At 42.0% G+C, this 13,568-nt stretch overlaps 2 protein-coding genes across 6 annotated transcripts in view; one reads left to right on the forward strand and one right to left on the reverse strand.

Annotated features, from left to right (window-relative positions):
- Nucleotides 1-559, reverse strand: part of BRCA2 (BRCA2 DNA repair associated) — a 63,601-nt gene extending 63,042 nt beyond the window's left edge. Inside the window, 1 exon segment of the mRNA NM_001006653.4 lies at nt 391-559. The gene's annotated coding sequence lies outside the window, so the exon portion shown is untranslated.
- A 143-nt stretch (nt 560-702) lies between these two features.
- ZAR1L (zygote arrest 1 like) overlaps nt 703-13,568 on the forward strand; it is an 89,763-nt gene continuing 76,897 nt past the window's right edge. For 2 of the 5 annotated variants that reach the window (XM_038573332.1, XM_038573333.1), the window contains exons 1-3: nt 1,874-3,024; nt 3,542-3,634; nt 5,160-5,234. In XM_038573332.1, coding sequence (XP_038429260.1) covers nt 2,359-3,024; nt 3,542-3,634; nt 5,160-5,234 — 834 coding nt within the window. In that variant the 5' untranslated portion in view covers nt 1,874-2,358. Of the gene's footprint in view, nt 1,271-1,873; nt 3,025-3,541; nt 3,635-5,159; nt 5,235-10,001; nt 10,421-13,568 lie in introns of those variants that run through there. The other 3 variants (XM_038573330.1, XM_038573329.1, XM_038573331.1) reach the window with 3 other exon arrangements.

Genomic DNA, 13,568 nt, shown 5'->3' on the forward strand with positions numbered 1-13,568 from the left:
CTTCGTAACGCAGCAACTGCCTGGGGGTTAAGCAAGGCAGACAGTGTGCCAGGAGCTGTGAAACATTTTCTAAAATTAACTGTCCGTTAAAGTAATTCATCGTATTTCCGATTAAGGAAATTTCAGGCTGGGACATCTGGGGCAGCTCAGGGCGAACCCGGGCGGCTGGCGGGGCGCGAAGTGGGGAAGCGGAGTCCAGGGAAGGGGCGGGGCTCGCGTTTGCCTCGCTGAGGAGCCGAACCGTGGGCCCTTTTCTCCCGGTGGGTGAGAGGCTGCAGAGGCCGTGGGGGCAGGAGGCCCCGGCCCTCGCCCCGTGAAGAAGAGGCGCCGCCCCCGCCGCCTCACGCCGCGGAAGACAGGCCCGTCCGTCTCCACCCAGCCAACACTAACCGCCTTCCGAGGTGCCGCTCTTTTTGGCCGGAGACGGCTAACAAATTCGCGCCGGCACTTCGGCCAGAAAGCTGACCCGCAGGCTCCTTTCCTCGGCGACCCGCGGCTGGGACGACTTCCAGAGCGCCAAGCCCCAGCAGCTCCGCCTCCGCCTCCGCCGACCTTCTTTCAGATCCTCGCGCCAAAAACCCGCTCCGCCGACGCGACACGCAGTGACGCATGACGCGACACGCAGCGTGCGCGCCTCCCGGAAGTCGGGTTCTGGGCAGGGGGCAGGGGGCGGGGAGCGGGCGGCGGGCGGCGGGCGCGTCCGTGTGGCGAAAGCCGAGTCCTCGTTCGGCTGCTGGGCGGTCGGCCTGGAACCGTGTGAAGAGGGAGTCGGGGTGCTCGCTCTCCTCTCCCTGAGCCCTTCGCAGCTCGACGCGGCGCTGCTGGGGGTCACCGCGCCCCGTGTATACTCCCCGCCTCCTCCCCATTCTCTCTACTCCACCTCGCGTTTGGGTGGCCGCGGGCGGCCTGACCCGGGGTCTTTGACAGACCTTTACTCTGCCCGTAGAGCGGGCGTCCGCCCGCCAGTGTCAACGTGGTTGTGGCCGACTGCCCCGGTGGCTGGATCGGGATGCGACCTGGACCAGCGGGCGTCAGTTAGTCCGTGGGCTGCTCCTGGGTGGCCGGTTTCCGAGCCCTCGAAGCCGGCTTGCCCCCTTGAAAACCTGTGGAACCACTTTAACCCGCTCCTGCAGTGTTAGGCGCTGCACCTTCCGCGGGCTCCCGCAGCGTCCTTTACATTCTCGGGGGGCCAGTCACCTGGCTCTGCCTGTCTTCTCTCCAAGTCGCCCTGGGAGAAGGGTCTGTGGCATTAGCACGAAGCTTAATTCAGGTTTGTTGTATAACCTAGAAAACTTTCAGCTGGTGTGGACTGAGCTACCCCTAGGCCTTGGTGCTTCCGGGAAGCTCTGGAGCAGTAAACAGCGAAACAGCCTTGGATTAGAAAAAGGGTGGCCTCTAGCTGGCTACATAGGCGGCGCTTTAGTTGGATCGTAGTCTTTAGCTGCAGCAGGGAGCCTTCCCGACACAGACACTGAAGCCTGTGGTGGTTCCCGCTTACTGAACATTCATGATTTATTCTGTTTTGTGCTATGTAGTAGTATCACATTAAATCTTATTTAAAAAATCCTGTAAATTGGTTAGTATTGTCAGATGGGGAAACCAAATCATCTGGTTAAGTAACTTGCCTAGTGACAAGGCTCAGGTTTCCATTCAATTCCCTTTGATTTCAGATACATAGCCCGTGTTTCAGTTTCCATTTACCCTGTAAATTAAAACAACTTGCTTTTTTCACCTTTTTGGAAATGGGTCCTCACTAGGAGTGAGTTAATGAGAACTGTTGGCATGCAGTAAGACCCTCTGAAATACATTTTCTCGCACTATATACACCCCTACACCCCCCCCCCCCCCCCCCCCCCCCCGCCCATAACACTATTCTCCTTGCTTCTGTGGCTCTAGGGTCTTTGTATTCATTAGCTCTGCCGTAATATACTCTTCTACTTTGCTGCTTCAATAACTTACTACTTGTATTTGATTTACTATATGCTTTAAAACAAGATCTCTAAAATAGTTATTATAGGATACACGGGTGACTTGCTGATGAAAGCATGTGTGTGAATAAGAAGTCAGAAATAAAAAACAGCTTTGAAAAAGATTCAGGAAGAGTGTATTGGAGAGGTAGGGAAGAGCAATTAGGAATCAGGTGGAAATTAGACCTCTAGATAGGTAGATCTCCTGTCCTCCTTTAATTAGGGTAATAGGCAGCAGCTCCCATTGGAATCTGAAATAAAGGGAGAAGCTTGGAATGAACCTGTACTAACTTGATCAGGAAAAAGAAGGGGTGGATGAAGGTGGAAGGCAAAACTAGGAGACAGAAACCGCCCAGGAATATTGTGCTGCGCCTGGGCACCAGGTGAGCAGATGGAGCGTCTTGTCCGTGTTCCCTATGGCTTGTACCAGGGCTATGGGAATACAGTGCCTTTGGGTCATCCTGGACTCTCTGAACACGAACAGCCTGACTGGAGGCGAAATACTGGTCCCCCCAATTTCCTGGCCAGGCCTGGGTTGCTGGTGCCTGCCAATGCCTCTCACTACTGCATGGACCCTTACAAGAGGGCACAGCTTAAGGCCATTCTCTCTCAGATGAACCCCAGTCTGAGCTTGCAGCTTTATAGGGCCAACACCAGGGAAGTGGGTGTGCAAGTGAGCCCACGGGTAGACAAGTCTGTGCAGTGCTCGCTGGGGCCTCGCACCCTGTGCAGCCGCTCCCCTTGGGGCAGTGCAGGCCACAAGGCACCCCTGACAGCCTGGGGAGTCTATTCACCAGTCATGGGCCACAGGAGCTTGATTCAGCTGCAGAGGGAAGGGGAAGACCAAGAGAGGAAGGCTCTTTTGCATCCCACTGAGGCCAGTGAGCAGCAGCAGCAGCAGCCACCACCAATGCCAAGGTCAGAAGAAGACAAGCAGGAGGAGCCTCACCAGCACAATGAGTTGGAGGAGGAAGACGCCTCAAGTCCTCGGAAAGAGAAGAGTAAGCAGGCACAGGGAGTTGGTGGAGCAGATCTGCTCAGGAAACCCACTTTCCAGGTGAACTTTCTCCTACCTGTCCTCAGGTCTCAGCTAGCCTCATCCCACCTTTCTCTTTTCCATTTCTGGGCCAACAGAGCAAAATCGTCTTTCACTTTCTCCTTTTACTTGATGGAGAGGTAGTTCTGGAAATGTGTTTTACGTGGCCTATAGGTTTTGTAACTTTTTGGTCAAATAGGGGGACAACTTTAAACATGTGAAAACAGAAAGTCTCATGGCCATTACTATTGGAAATGAGATAGGTGGGGTTTCAACTCAAGTATGTGATCAGATTTTTGTTCGGGGAGATTGTGCTGGTGGCAGTTGAAAGAACATGAGAAAAGTACGAGAGACAAGGATTATTCTGGGATTCTTGTTTCCGAGAAATGAGCTGCTAAATTATCATGGTTGCCTTGATAATAACTATGAATGGGGTTAAGGGATACTTTTTGTTTCTTTATATGAAGCCAGGAGGAAAGACAATCTGGCTTCACCCCCCCCCCCATGATTGTAAAAGACTTTACCCCTTTATTTGCAGTTTTTGGAAGCAAAATATGGCTATTTTCATTGTAAAGATTGTAAGACCAGATGGGAGAGTGCTTATGTGTGGTGCATTTCTGGAACTAATAAGGTAAGTAAAAGTGAGCCGGATGTGGGAGGAGAGTGGGGCAGACACAGATGTTAAATAGAAGGAGAATATTTCCTGATGGAGCATGACTATAACGGTATCTCATTGATCTTGGCATCCTTAGTGCCAGGCACTTAATAGGTACTTAATGTTTGAACTGAATTGGACTGTCCACATGAACTCCTGAAGGCTCTTAAATCTGGTGTTATATTTGGTTTGGTAATTCTGTTGAACAAAATCTCAGGTGATTTAGGTGAACTCTCGTTCTTGTGTATAGTGGAACTGTATAATTTTTTAGTTGGTATATTTTGAATATACCTGTTTGGGCATTAGCTTCTGGAAATTTCCATAGTCTGTCCACAAGGTGGAGCAATAAAAGAATTTTGTAAATTTATTGTAAAGGTTAGCCTTGGAGAGACTTCTTTAGGCTAAGCAGTTTTCCCCTCTTAATTTGAATTAGTTGTCAACATATTAAGATTGGCAAAGACTTCACGATTGACATTTCCAGATTTCCCTGATTAGACTCTGGTCCCTATAGATTCATTTCAATGTGAAAACAGTAGGCTGGGACTTAGCTTCTAGCTCCTTTCACTGGGCATGCACGCTTGATTTTGCAATAGTCTACATCTGGTCTATTTCATTAACTTCAACAAGCAGTTGAGTTTGAGTCCCCTTTGCTTTCTCGTTTCTGGCTAATGGTCTATAGAAGGAGAGGGCAAGGAGGCGTGCTAAGACCTGAGTGAGAACTTGACTTTTCATACTAGCCATTTACTAGGCTCTGGAGGCAAATAACTTTTAAAACTATGCTAAAATTACTTTCCTCTCTTGCCAGAAGAAAAACAGTGGGTTTAATTAAAATACTACAAGATGGTAGGATGCAAAGAACAAAATCTAGAACTTATTCTTAAGAAATTTATTCTCATAAGAATGACACATATGAAATTTTGGTGATAGACATAGTGGCACCAGTACCATAGAAGTGGTGCAAAAATAACACAGGATGAGGATGATTACCCTGTCGGAGGGAAGGCATCATGATTTTAGAGGATAAATAGGATTTCATCAAGCAAAGCATGGAGAAAATGCACACAAGAAAATGCAGAGTTGAGAAACCATATGTATGGGTAACTACAAATATTTCAAAGTTCAAACAGGAAAATGATGATAAAATGAAAAAATAGAGATTCATAGACTAGGACAGAAGGTGAAGGTCAAAGGTTTGGCCCACACAATGAGTAAAATTATAATAGCTACTTCCTATTTGAGAGTTTTACTGTAGTAAAAAACTACATTATTGAGTAGTTGTCAGAATTATAGAAAATAAGTGGTAGTATCTCGATTTTTACAGGTAAGGAAAATGAGGTTCAAAGGGTGAGGAAAAAGTGATAGCATTAGAAGACTTTAAGACCTCAGGGTAGAGGTTGGGCAAAAACAAGGCACAAAGTAAGGGAATGGATTACTTAAGAACTAAGAGTCTAAGTAAGGTACATATAATCTTGTATGAAAAAAAAGACTTATTTCTCCTTAGGTTTATTTCAAACAACTATGTTGCAAATGCCAAAAGAGTTTTAACCCTTATCGAGTAGAAGCAATCCAATGTCAGGTAAGGATATGGACTGCTTTCGTTGTGTTGATAATGTTGCCATTCTTAAATATGAAGCTTCTGTGGCAAAATGTTGGGATTTCATAGAATTTATTATTTGCATAGGAGTATTAAGTTTTCTATTCCTTGAATTTTTAAACTATTTTAGAAAAATAAATTCTAGATTTTTGGCAGATGTAGGGAAGGGAGAAAGATGGGCTCTTTTAAGTTGTTTTATATGGTATGTTTATATATGGGCTATAGGTTTCTCAAACACTCTGTAGTTTGGATGTAGCAACTTCTTAAAGTTTTTATTTTCATTCCACTTAACATACAGTGTTAAATTGGTTTCGGGTGTACAATTAGTTTCAGTGTTTCAACAATTCCATATGGATATAGTAACTTAATAGGTAGCCTATATTAAATTTTTACTATATACCAAACTTTGGGGTAAGTGTTTTACATTATCTCCTGTAATCTAAACTTCGAGGTATGTGTTATCCCCATGTTACAGACCAGAAAGCTAAAGTTCAAGAAGAAAATAACTTGCTCAAGTTTAGACAAATAGTAAACATTAAAACTATGATCAGATTTTATGGTGTTTCCAGTGTCTAGGAAATCACAGAATTAGATGAGATCTTCTCTAAAACAGCTTGTAGGAAATCTTTTAAAACTTTTCAGGGAGGGACACCTGGGTGGCTCAGCAGTTGAGCATTTGCTTTTGGCTCAGGGTATGATCCCGGAGTCCCAGAATTGAGTCCCATATCAGGCTTCCTGCATAGAGCCTGCTTCTCCCTCTGCCTATATCTCTGCCTCTCTGTCTCTGTGTGTCTCATGAAATGAATGAATGAATGAATAAATAAATAAAATCTTTTAAAAAAATTTTCAGGGAAGTGTGACATAGTTGGTTTTGGTAGTCAGGAGTTTTTAAAATTCTAAATCATTTAGTTAAAAATATTTTTTGTACTACTTGGAAATATTCAAAAAAGCCAGTCTAATGGTTTATAAATAACTTACCTTTAGATTTTCTAGTCTGACATTCTCATTTAGCTTATTTTTTTTTTAAGATTTTATTTATTTAGGGCAGCCCAGGTGGCTCAGCGGTTTAGCGCTGCCTTCAGCCCAGGGTGTGATCCTGGGGTCCCAGAATCGAGTCCCACATCGGGCTCCCTGCATGGAGTCTGCTTCTTCCTCTGCCTGTGTCTCTACCCGCCCCCCCATCTGTCTCTTATGAATAAATAAATAAAAATCAATTTTTATTTATTTATTCATGAGAGAGAGAGAGAGACAGACAGACAGGCAGGCAGGCAGAGGGAGAAGCAGGCTCCATGCAGGGAGCTTGACGTGGGACTCAATCCCGAGTCTCCAGGATTGCACCCTGGGCTGAATGCGGCGCTAAACCACTGAGCCACCAAGGCTGCCCTAGCTTATGTTTAATATAAGTTAGGTTTAAATATATTTTTATTTTCTTGTGTCCCGTTGAATTGACTTTTTTAAGTAAAAATTCTCCATATCTTTTTATTTTGGTAGTTATTCATTGCTTATTGTTCTTTTGGTTATGAGGTCTGCCTTAGACCTCATAACATGGCTCTTGGACTACCAAAGTCTACATAAATTGTGAATATTATCTCTCTTGACAATGCAGTGAAGTTAGAACATTCTAACTCCTTATCACTCATCCTAATTTATATCCTGCTGTTGTATATTTTAATTTTAAACATCACAAGACATTATTTTATATAGTCATTCATGTAGCTTTAACTATATATTTCCTTGCTGCTGTTTTTAGGTCCTTTTTGTATCTGGAGCCACTTTCCTTTTATCTGAAGAATACGTTTTAATATATTTTTAAAAGATTTTATTTTGAGAGAGAGTGAGTAGTGGGAAGGGCAGAGGGAGAGAATCTTCACGTAGACTCCTTGCTAAGTACAGAGCCCAACACAGGTCTTGATCTCAAGACCCTGAGATCATGACCTGAACCAAAACCAAGAGTCAGACACTTAGCTGACTGAGCCACCCAGGTGTCCCATGTTTTAATATTTACTGTAGTGCAGGTCTGAAGGTAACACATCCTCTTGGATTTTAAAGGATAATTTTTCTGGGTATAGATTTTTTAGGTTGGCAGTACTTTTCTTTCTGCCCTTTAAGGGTCTGACCTTCATTGTTTTTTGCAAAGTTGGCTCTTAGTATTTTTGCAGCTCTTTCAAAGTAATATCTCTCACTCTTTGTCTCCTTAAATCTACTCACTTTTGAGATTGTTCTCTCTGTTTTGGTTTTCAATAGTTTTTCAATTTTCTGCCTAGTTGTGGTTTCTATTTATCTTGCTTGGGATTCATAGCATTTCTTGGATCTGTAGCTTGGAGGTTTTTAACTCCTTTGGAAAATTATGAGCCATTATCTTTTAAAATATTCTTCCTCCATTCTCTTTCTTTCAGTTACTCATATTAGACCTTTCACCATCTCCCTTATGACTTATATGCCCTTTTCTAGATTTCCCATGCTTTTGTGTCTCCTTGCTTTACTTTGGATATCATATACTAAACTGTCTTCCATTTCTCTAATTCTTTCCTCTGCTATTTCCAATCTACTATTAAACCCATATATTGAATTGATTTCAGTTATTCTACAATTTTTGTGTGTTGAAAAAATGACTACCAGTTTTCTGATAAAAATATCAGTCTTGTTTCTTTGTATTAAGCATAATTAAAGTCTGTATTAGGTAACTCCATTGACTTAAAGTCCTACGGTTCTGTTGCTATCCTCTTCATTTTCTGTGGTTCTGTCTCCTCGTATACTCAGTTATTTTTGAGTGCTGTCTATCGAATATGAAGAATTATAGTGATAATTTGAGGCATAGGATAGTATCTTGCTCCATGAGAGATTTGTTTGCTTCTGGTGGGAAGATAGGGGCGCTAACAATTTAAGATTTTTTTTTTGAAGATTTTATTTATTTATTCATGAGAGACACAGAAAGAGAGGCAGAGACACGGGCAGAGGGAGGAGAAGCAGGCCATGCAAGGAGCCAGATGTGGGACTTGATCCCGAGAATCCGGGATCATGCCCTGAGCCGAAGAGAGACGCTCAACCGCTGAGCCACCCAGGTGTCCCCAATTTTAGATTTCTATTTTCTAATCAGATTGAGCTATTTTGAAGCTGGGCTTCAGAATCTGTGAAAGCTGAGCCAATTCTTGGTTCATCTTTATTCTTAGACTGTAGCCTTTCAGGGTCCCAATACAAAACCTCAACTTTACCAGGTCTCTTCCATTTGGGCATGTTTAAGATTATCCCTCAGCTTCATCAACTTCTCAAACTTACTTTCCTTTTCCCACTCTCTTTCACCTCTTGTAGAATTGGCAGACCTTTAGAGAGGAAATAGTCCCAAATGTGCGGCTCACCTCCATTTATGGGTTTCTTTCTCTAATGCTTTGATATTTCTTCAGTGCTTTCAAATAGTTCTTTTAAAAAGTTGTTATTTTCTTTAACTCAGGTTTCCTAGTTATCCTAAGTAGGAGGCTTGATCAAAACTACCTGGTCCACCATTGCCAGAAACAGAAACCTACCTTTAGAGTAAATCTTGATTTTTATTTATTTTTTTAATTGATCCTTCCCCTCCATCCCATAATAAGAGTATTTGTGAGGATTTTTTTTTAAAGATCTTTATTCATTTATTCATGAAAGACACACAGAGAGAGGCAGAGACACAGGCAGAAGGAGAAGCAGGCTCCATGCAGAGAGCCTGATGTGGGACTCGATCCTAGGACCCCAGGATCACACCCTGAGCCAAAGGCAGATGCTTAACCACTGAGCCACCCAGGCGTCCCTATTTGTGAGGATTAAATGAATTTATATAAAGTACTTAGAACAGCACATACAGAAAACACCATGTATTAGGTATTAGAATTTTCTTATAAGGATGCATATTGGCCACTAAAAGAGTGGAAGATATAAACGTAGTACACCATTTCATACATGATAATTAAGACTTCCATTTGCAAAATTAAAATGTCTGCTTCCACAATATAAAATATGAAACTTATTTTTAGTTGTGGTCATATGCAGAAAATAGAGCAACGATGATCGATTTTAAAGATTAGCAGGTTGTGAGAGTGGACAAGGGTAGTATACCGATCCCCATAGGGTGTGATTTTTTTTTTTTTTTATTTACCAGAAGACAGAATGGGATAATGATTGCTTTATAGTAAAGATTAGGCATGTCTGGAGAGAAAAGAGCATTAGCTTTCTCTAGAATTCCCGTTCTGTCTAGTTGTGACAACCAGAAGCCTCTCTGGACATTGCCAGATGTCTGCTGGTCTGTGAAATCAATTGGTTGAGAATCACTGCTTTAGTGATATTCAAATATTCAATACTCCAGTCTAGATAATCAAATCACTTAGTATTCAGTGCCCCTGAGTCCCACCTGGCTCACAAATGTAAAAACCCATTAGTGAAGACACTCTATAAACTTTATTTATTTGACAAAGAGAGCGAGTGAGCCAGCACATGAGCATGAGCAGCAGGGAGGAGGGAAAAGTGGGCTCCCTGCTGCAGGGTACCAATGCAGGACTTGATCACAGGATGCTGGGATCATGACCTGAGCTGAAGGCAGACACTTAACTGACTGAGCCACCTGCATGCCCTATAAATTCTTTTAAAACCTTTCTCTTCCATTAAATCTTGGTTGGCTTAGCAGTATTCTCTTAAATCTATCTTTTCTCTTTCATCTTGAAAAATGCATGCCATTTAACAGAATGAGTGGTTTTATACAACTTTGTCCTGGACTTCTCATAGGATTCAAAGGAGGATGAAGATATGAGGAATAATGGTGGTGGGGAGAAGTATTTTGATTTGAGGATTCCATTTAAAGCACTGACTGGATTATTTAGTGTCCAAACTGTTCCTTGTTTTCTAAAGACCTGTTCAAAGTCTTGTTGTTCCTGTCCTCAAAAGAAAAGACATATTGATCTAAGGAGGCCTCATCGACAGGATCTGTGCGGTCGCTGCAAAGACAAGAGATTCTCCTGTGGCAATACTTACAGCTTTAAATACATCATGTGACAGGCAGTATGAATTGTACAGGACATTCCAAATTCTCCTTGTAACTTAGCTCTGACTTGGCATTGGAAAATGGATTAGGTTTTTGTACTTTTTGTAGGTTGTATAACAGTTGTACAATGTGAATAGAATAAAATAAATGCATGTAAAATAGACTGTGAAGGTACATTAATTGTGATCCCAAGGTAAAAACATCCACGTGGCATCGGGAAATGGTAGATACTGTCACTTACAGGAAAGGAAAAATGAAGAGGAACAATAGTCATTTGACAAACTTTCATTAGCTGGGTGTTCTAAGCACTGGGAACATAGAGATGATCAGGGGAAAAGGTCCTTGCCTTCAAATATACATAATAATTACAGCAAATGCTTCAACAGCACTTATTTGCCAGGGATTGTAACTCATCATAGCTGCCATATTAAGTAGAAGCTGCTATACCCTTTCTTAACAGATGAGAGGGAGCCACAAGAGAGATCATAATGTAGTGCCAGGATCTGAACCCATGTGAACTTGGACTTGCTCCATGGCTTGAACTACATTTTTTTTTTTTTCTCAGATCCAGATGTGGTAAGTGCTGTGAAGGAAACAGTGTGCTACCATAGAATGAGCTTTTAGATAGGGTGGTTGGGATGAGGGACCATGAAGATTGAGACCTGCAGGATGGAGGGAGCGTGGAGAAAAGATGGTTTTGATTCAAGGGAAAAGCAAGAGCAAAGGCTGTGAGCAGGTAGGTGACATACTTGGTATGTTCCAGAAATAGGGGCCCCTGAGGCTAATGTGGGACAGAGATTAGAGAGGACAGGGCTCAGGTCACAGAAAGTTCTTTTGACCATGATCAAGCATATGGCAGCCCATGAAGGAGTTTCAACAAGACAATGACATTAGATTCTTACTTTTAAAAAACTCACTCGGTCAGGGGAAGACCAGGCAAAGTGGAAGGTGGGAGATGAGAATGGACAAGCAAAATGATGGCTCCGACAGGGTGATGGCTGTGGAAATGGAGAGAGGTCCATCAATTCAAGGTAATGTTGGAATTATACAGATTGGAAGTGGATGATGCAGAAATAAATGACTTTTAGATTTCTACTTTGAGCTGTGGGGCAGATGAAATTGAGAGGTATACCATTTAGAAACATATTCTGGAGTCAGATTACCTAACTTCAAATTGGGTGTGGTAGATGTCTGTGGGCAAATTACAGGCACACCTTAAAGCCATTGCAGGTTCAATTTCAGACCACTACAATAAAGCAAGTATATCAATAAAGTGAGTCAAGTGAATTTTTGGTCTTCAATACACATAAAAGTTATATTTATGTATTCTATATATTATTGTATATATAGTTATATATTTACTATTCTATATATTTTGTGGTCTAATAAGTGTGCAATAGCAATATTACTAAAAATACACATGCTTAATTCAAAAATATTCTATTGCTAAAAAATACTAAACATAATCTGAGCTTCCAGCAAGTTGTAAGTTTTGCTAGTGGAAGGTCTTGGCTTGATGTTGATGGTTGCTGACTGATCAGGGTGGTGTTTGCCTACTGACTGGGGTGGCTGTGGCAATTACTTATTCTTATTTCAAGGCCACAAGAAGTTTGCCTCATTCATTAACTCTTCCTTTCATGAATAATTTCTCTGTAATGTGTGATGCTGTTTGATAGCCTTTTACCCACAGTGGAAATTCTTTCAAAATTGGGGTCCATCTTTTCAAACTATACAGCTGTTTTATCAAGTTGATGAAATATTCTAAATTCTTTGTTGTCATTTCACCCATCTTCATAACATCTTCACCAAGAGTAGATTCCATTGCAAGAAACCACTTTCATTGCTCATCCATGGGAAGCAACTCTTTATCTGTCCAAGATTTATCATGAGATTATAACAATTCAGTCACATCCTCAGACTTCACTTTGAATTCTAGTTCTCTTATTATTTCTACCACATCTGCAGCTTCTTCCTCCATTGAAGTCTCGAACCCTCCCTAAGTCATCCAGGAGGGTTGGAACCAACTTCTTCTAAACTCCTAGTAATGTTGGTATCTTCTCATGAATTACGAATGTTCCTTTTTAAAAATTTTTTTTTAATTTTTCTAAAGACTTTTATTTATTTGACAGAAGGAGAAAGGGAGAGAGCATAATAAGCGGGGGGAGCAGCCAAGAGAGTAGGAGAAGCAGGCTCTCTGCTGAGCAGGGAGTCTGATGTGGGGCTTAATCTTAGGAACCTGGAATTCTGACCTGAGCCGAAGGCAGATGCTTAACTGACTGAACCACCCAAGTGCTCCAAATGTTCTTCTTGTTTGTTTTAAAAGATTTTATTTGAGAAAGTGAGAGAGAGTGTGAGTGTCTGAGGGCTGGGGAAGGAGCAGAGGGAGTGGGGCAGATTCCATGCTGAGCATGGAGCCTGATATAGGGTTTAATCCTATGACCCTGAGATCATCACCTGAGCCAAAATTAAGAGTTGAATGCTTAACTCACTGAACCACCCAGACACTCCTTGAATCACAAATGTTCTTAATGGCATCTAGAATGGTGAATCTTTTTCAGAAGTTTTTGTTTCCCCAGACCAATCAGAAGAGTCATAGTCTATGAAAGCTATAGCAGTTTGAAGTGTATTTCTGAAATAATACTTGAATATCAAAATCGTATTCCTTGAGCTATGGACTATAGAATGAATTATATGTTTACAGGAATGAAAAGAACATTAATCTCATTGTATGTGTCCATTAGAGCTCTTGGGTGACCAGGTACATGGTCAGTCAGTAATGTTTTGAAAAGAGTCTTTTTTTGTGAGCAGTAGGTCTCAATAATGGATTTGAAATATTCAATGAAACGTGTTATGAAAACATGCTGTTATCCAGGCTTGGTTGTTCCATTTATAGAGCACAGGCAGAGTAAATTTAGCATAATTAAGGATCCTAGAATTTTCAGAACGATAAAGGAGCATTGCTTTCAATTTAGTCACCAGTTGCATTAGGTTCTAACAAAAGAAACTATGAAGCTTTGAAGCCAGGCATTGACTTCTCTCTAGCCGTGAAGGTCCTCAAAGACCTCACCTTCCAAAAGAAGGCTGTTTTGTCTACATTGAAAATCAGTTGTTTAGTGTAGCCACCTTCACGAACTATTTTAGGCAGATCTTCTGGATAAGTTGCTGCAGCTTCTGCACCAGTGCTTATAGCTTCACCTTGCACTTCTATGTTATGGAGATGGCTTCTTCCCTCAAACCTTGTGAACCCACCTCTGCTCCTTTTGAACTTGTGTAGCTTCCTCCCTTCTCTCTGCTTTCATAGAATTACAGAG

This window comes from Canis lupus, chromosome 25 (assembly GCF_011100685.1).
Source record: "Canis lupus familiaris isolate Mischka breed German Shepherd chromosome 25, alternate assembly UU_Cfam_GSD_1.0, whole genome shotgun sequence".
Classification (NCBI taxonomy): Eukaryota; Metazoa; Chordata; class Mammalia; order Carnivora; family Canidae; genus Canis; species Canis lupus.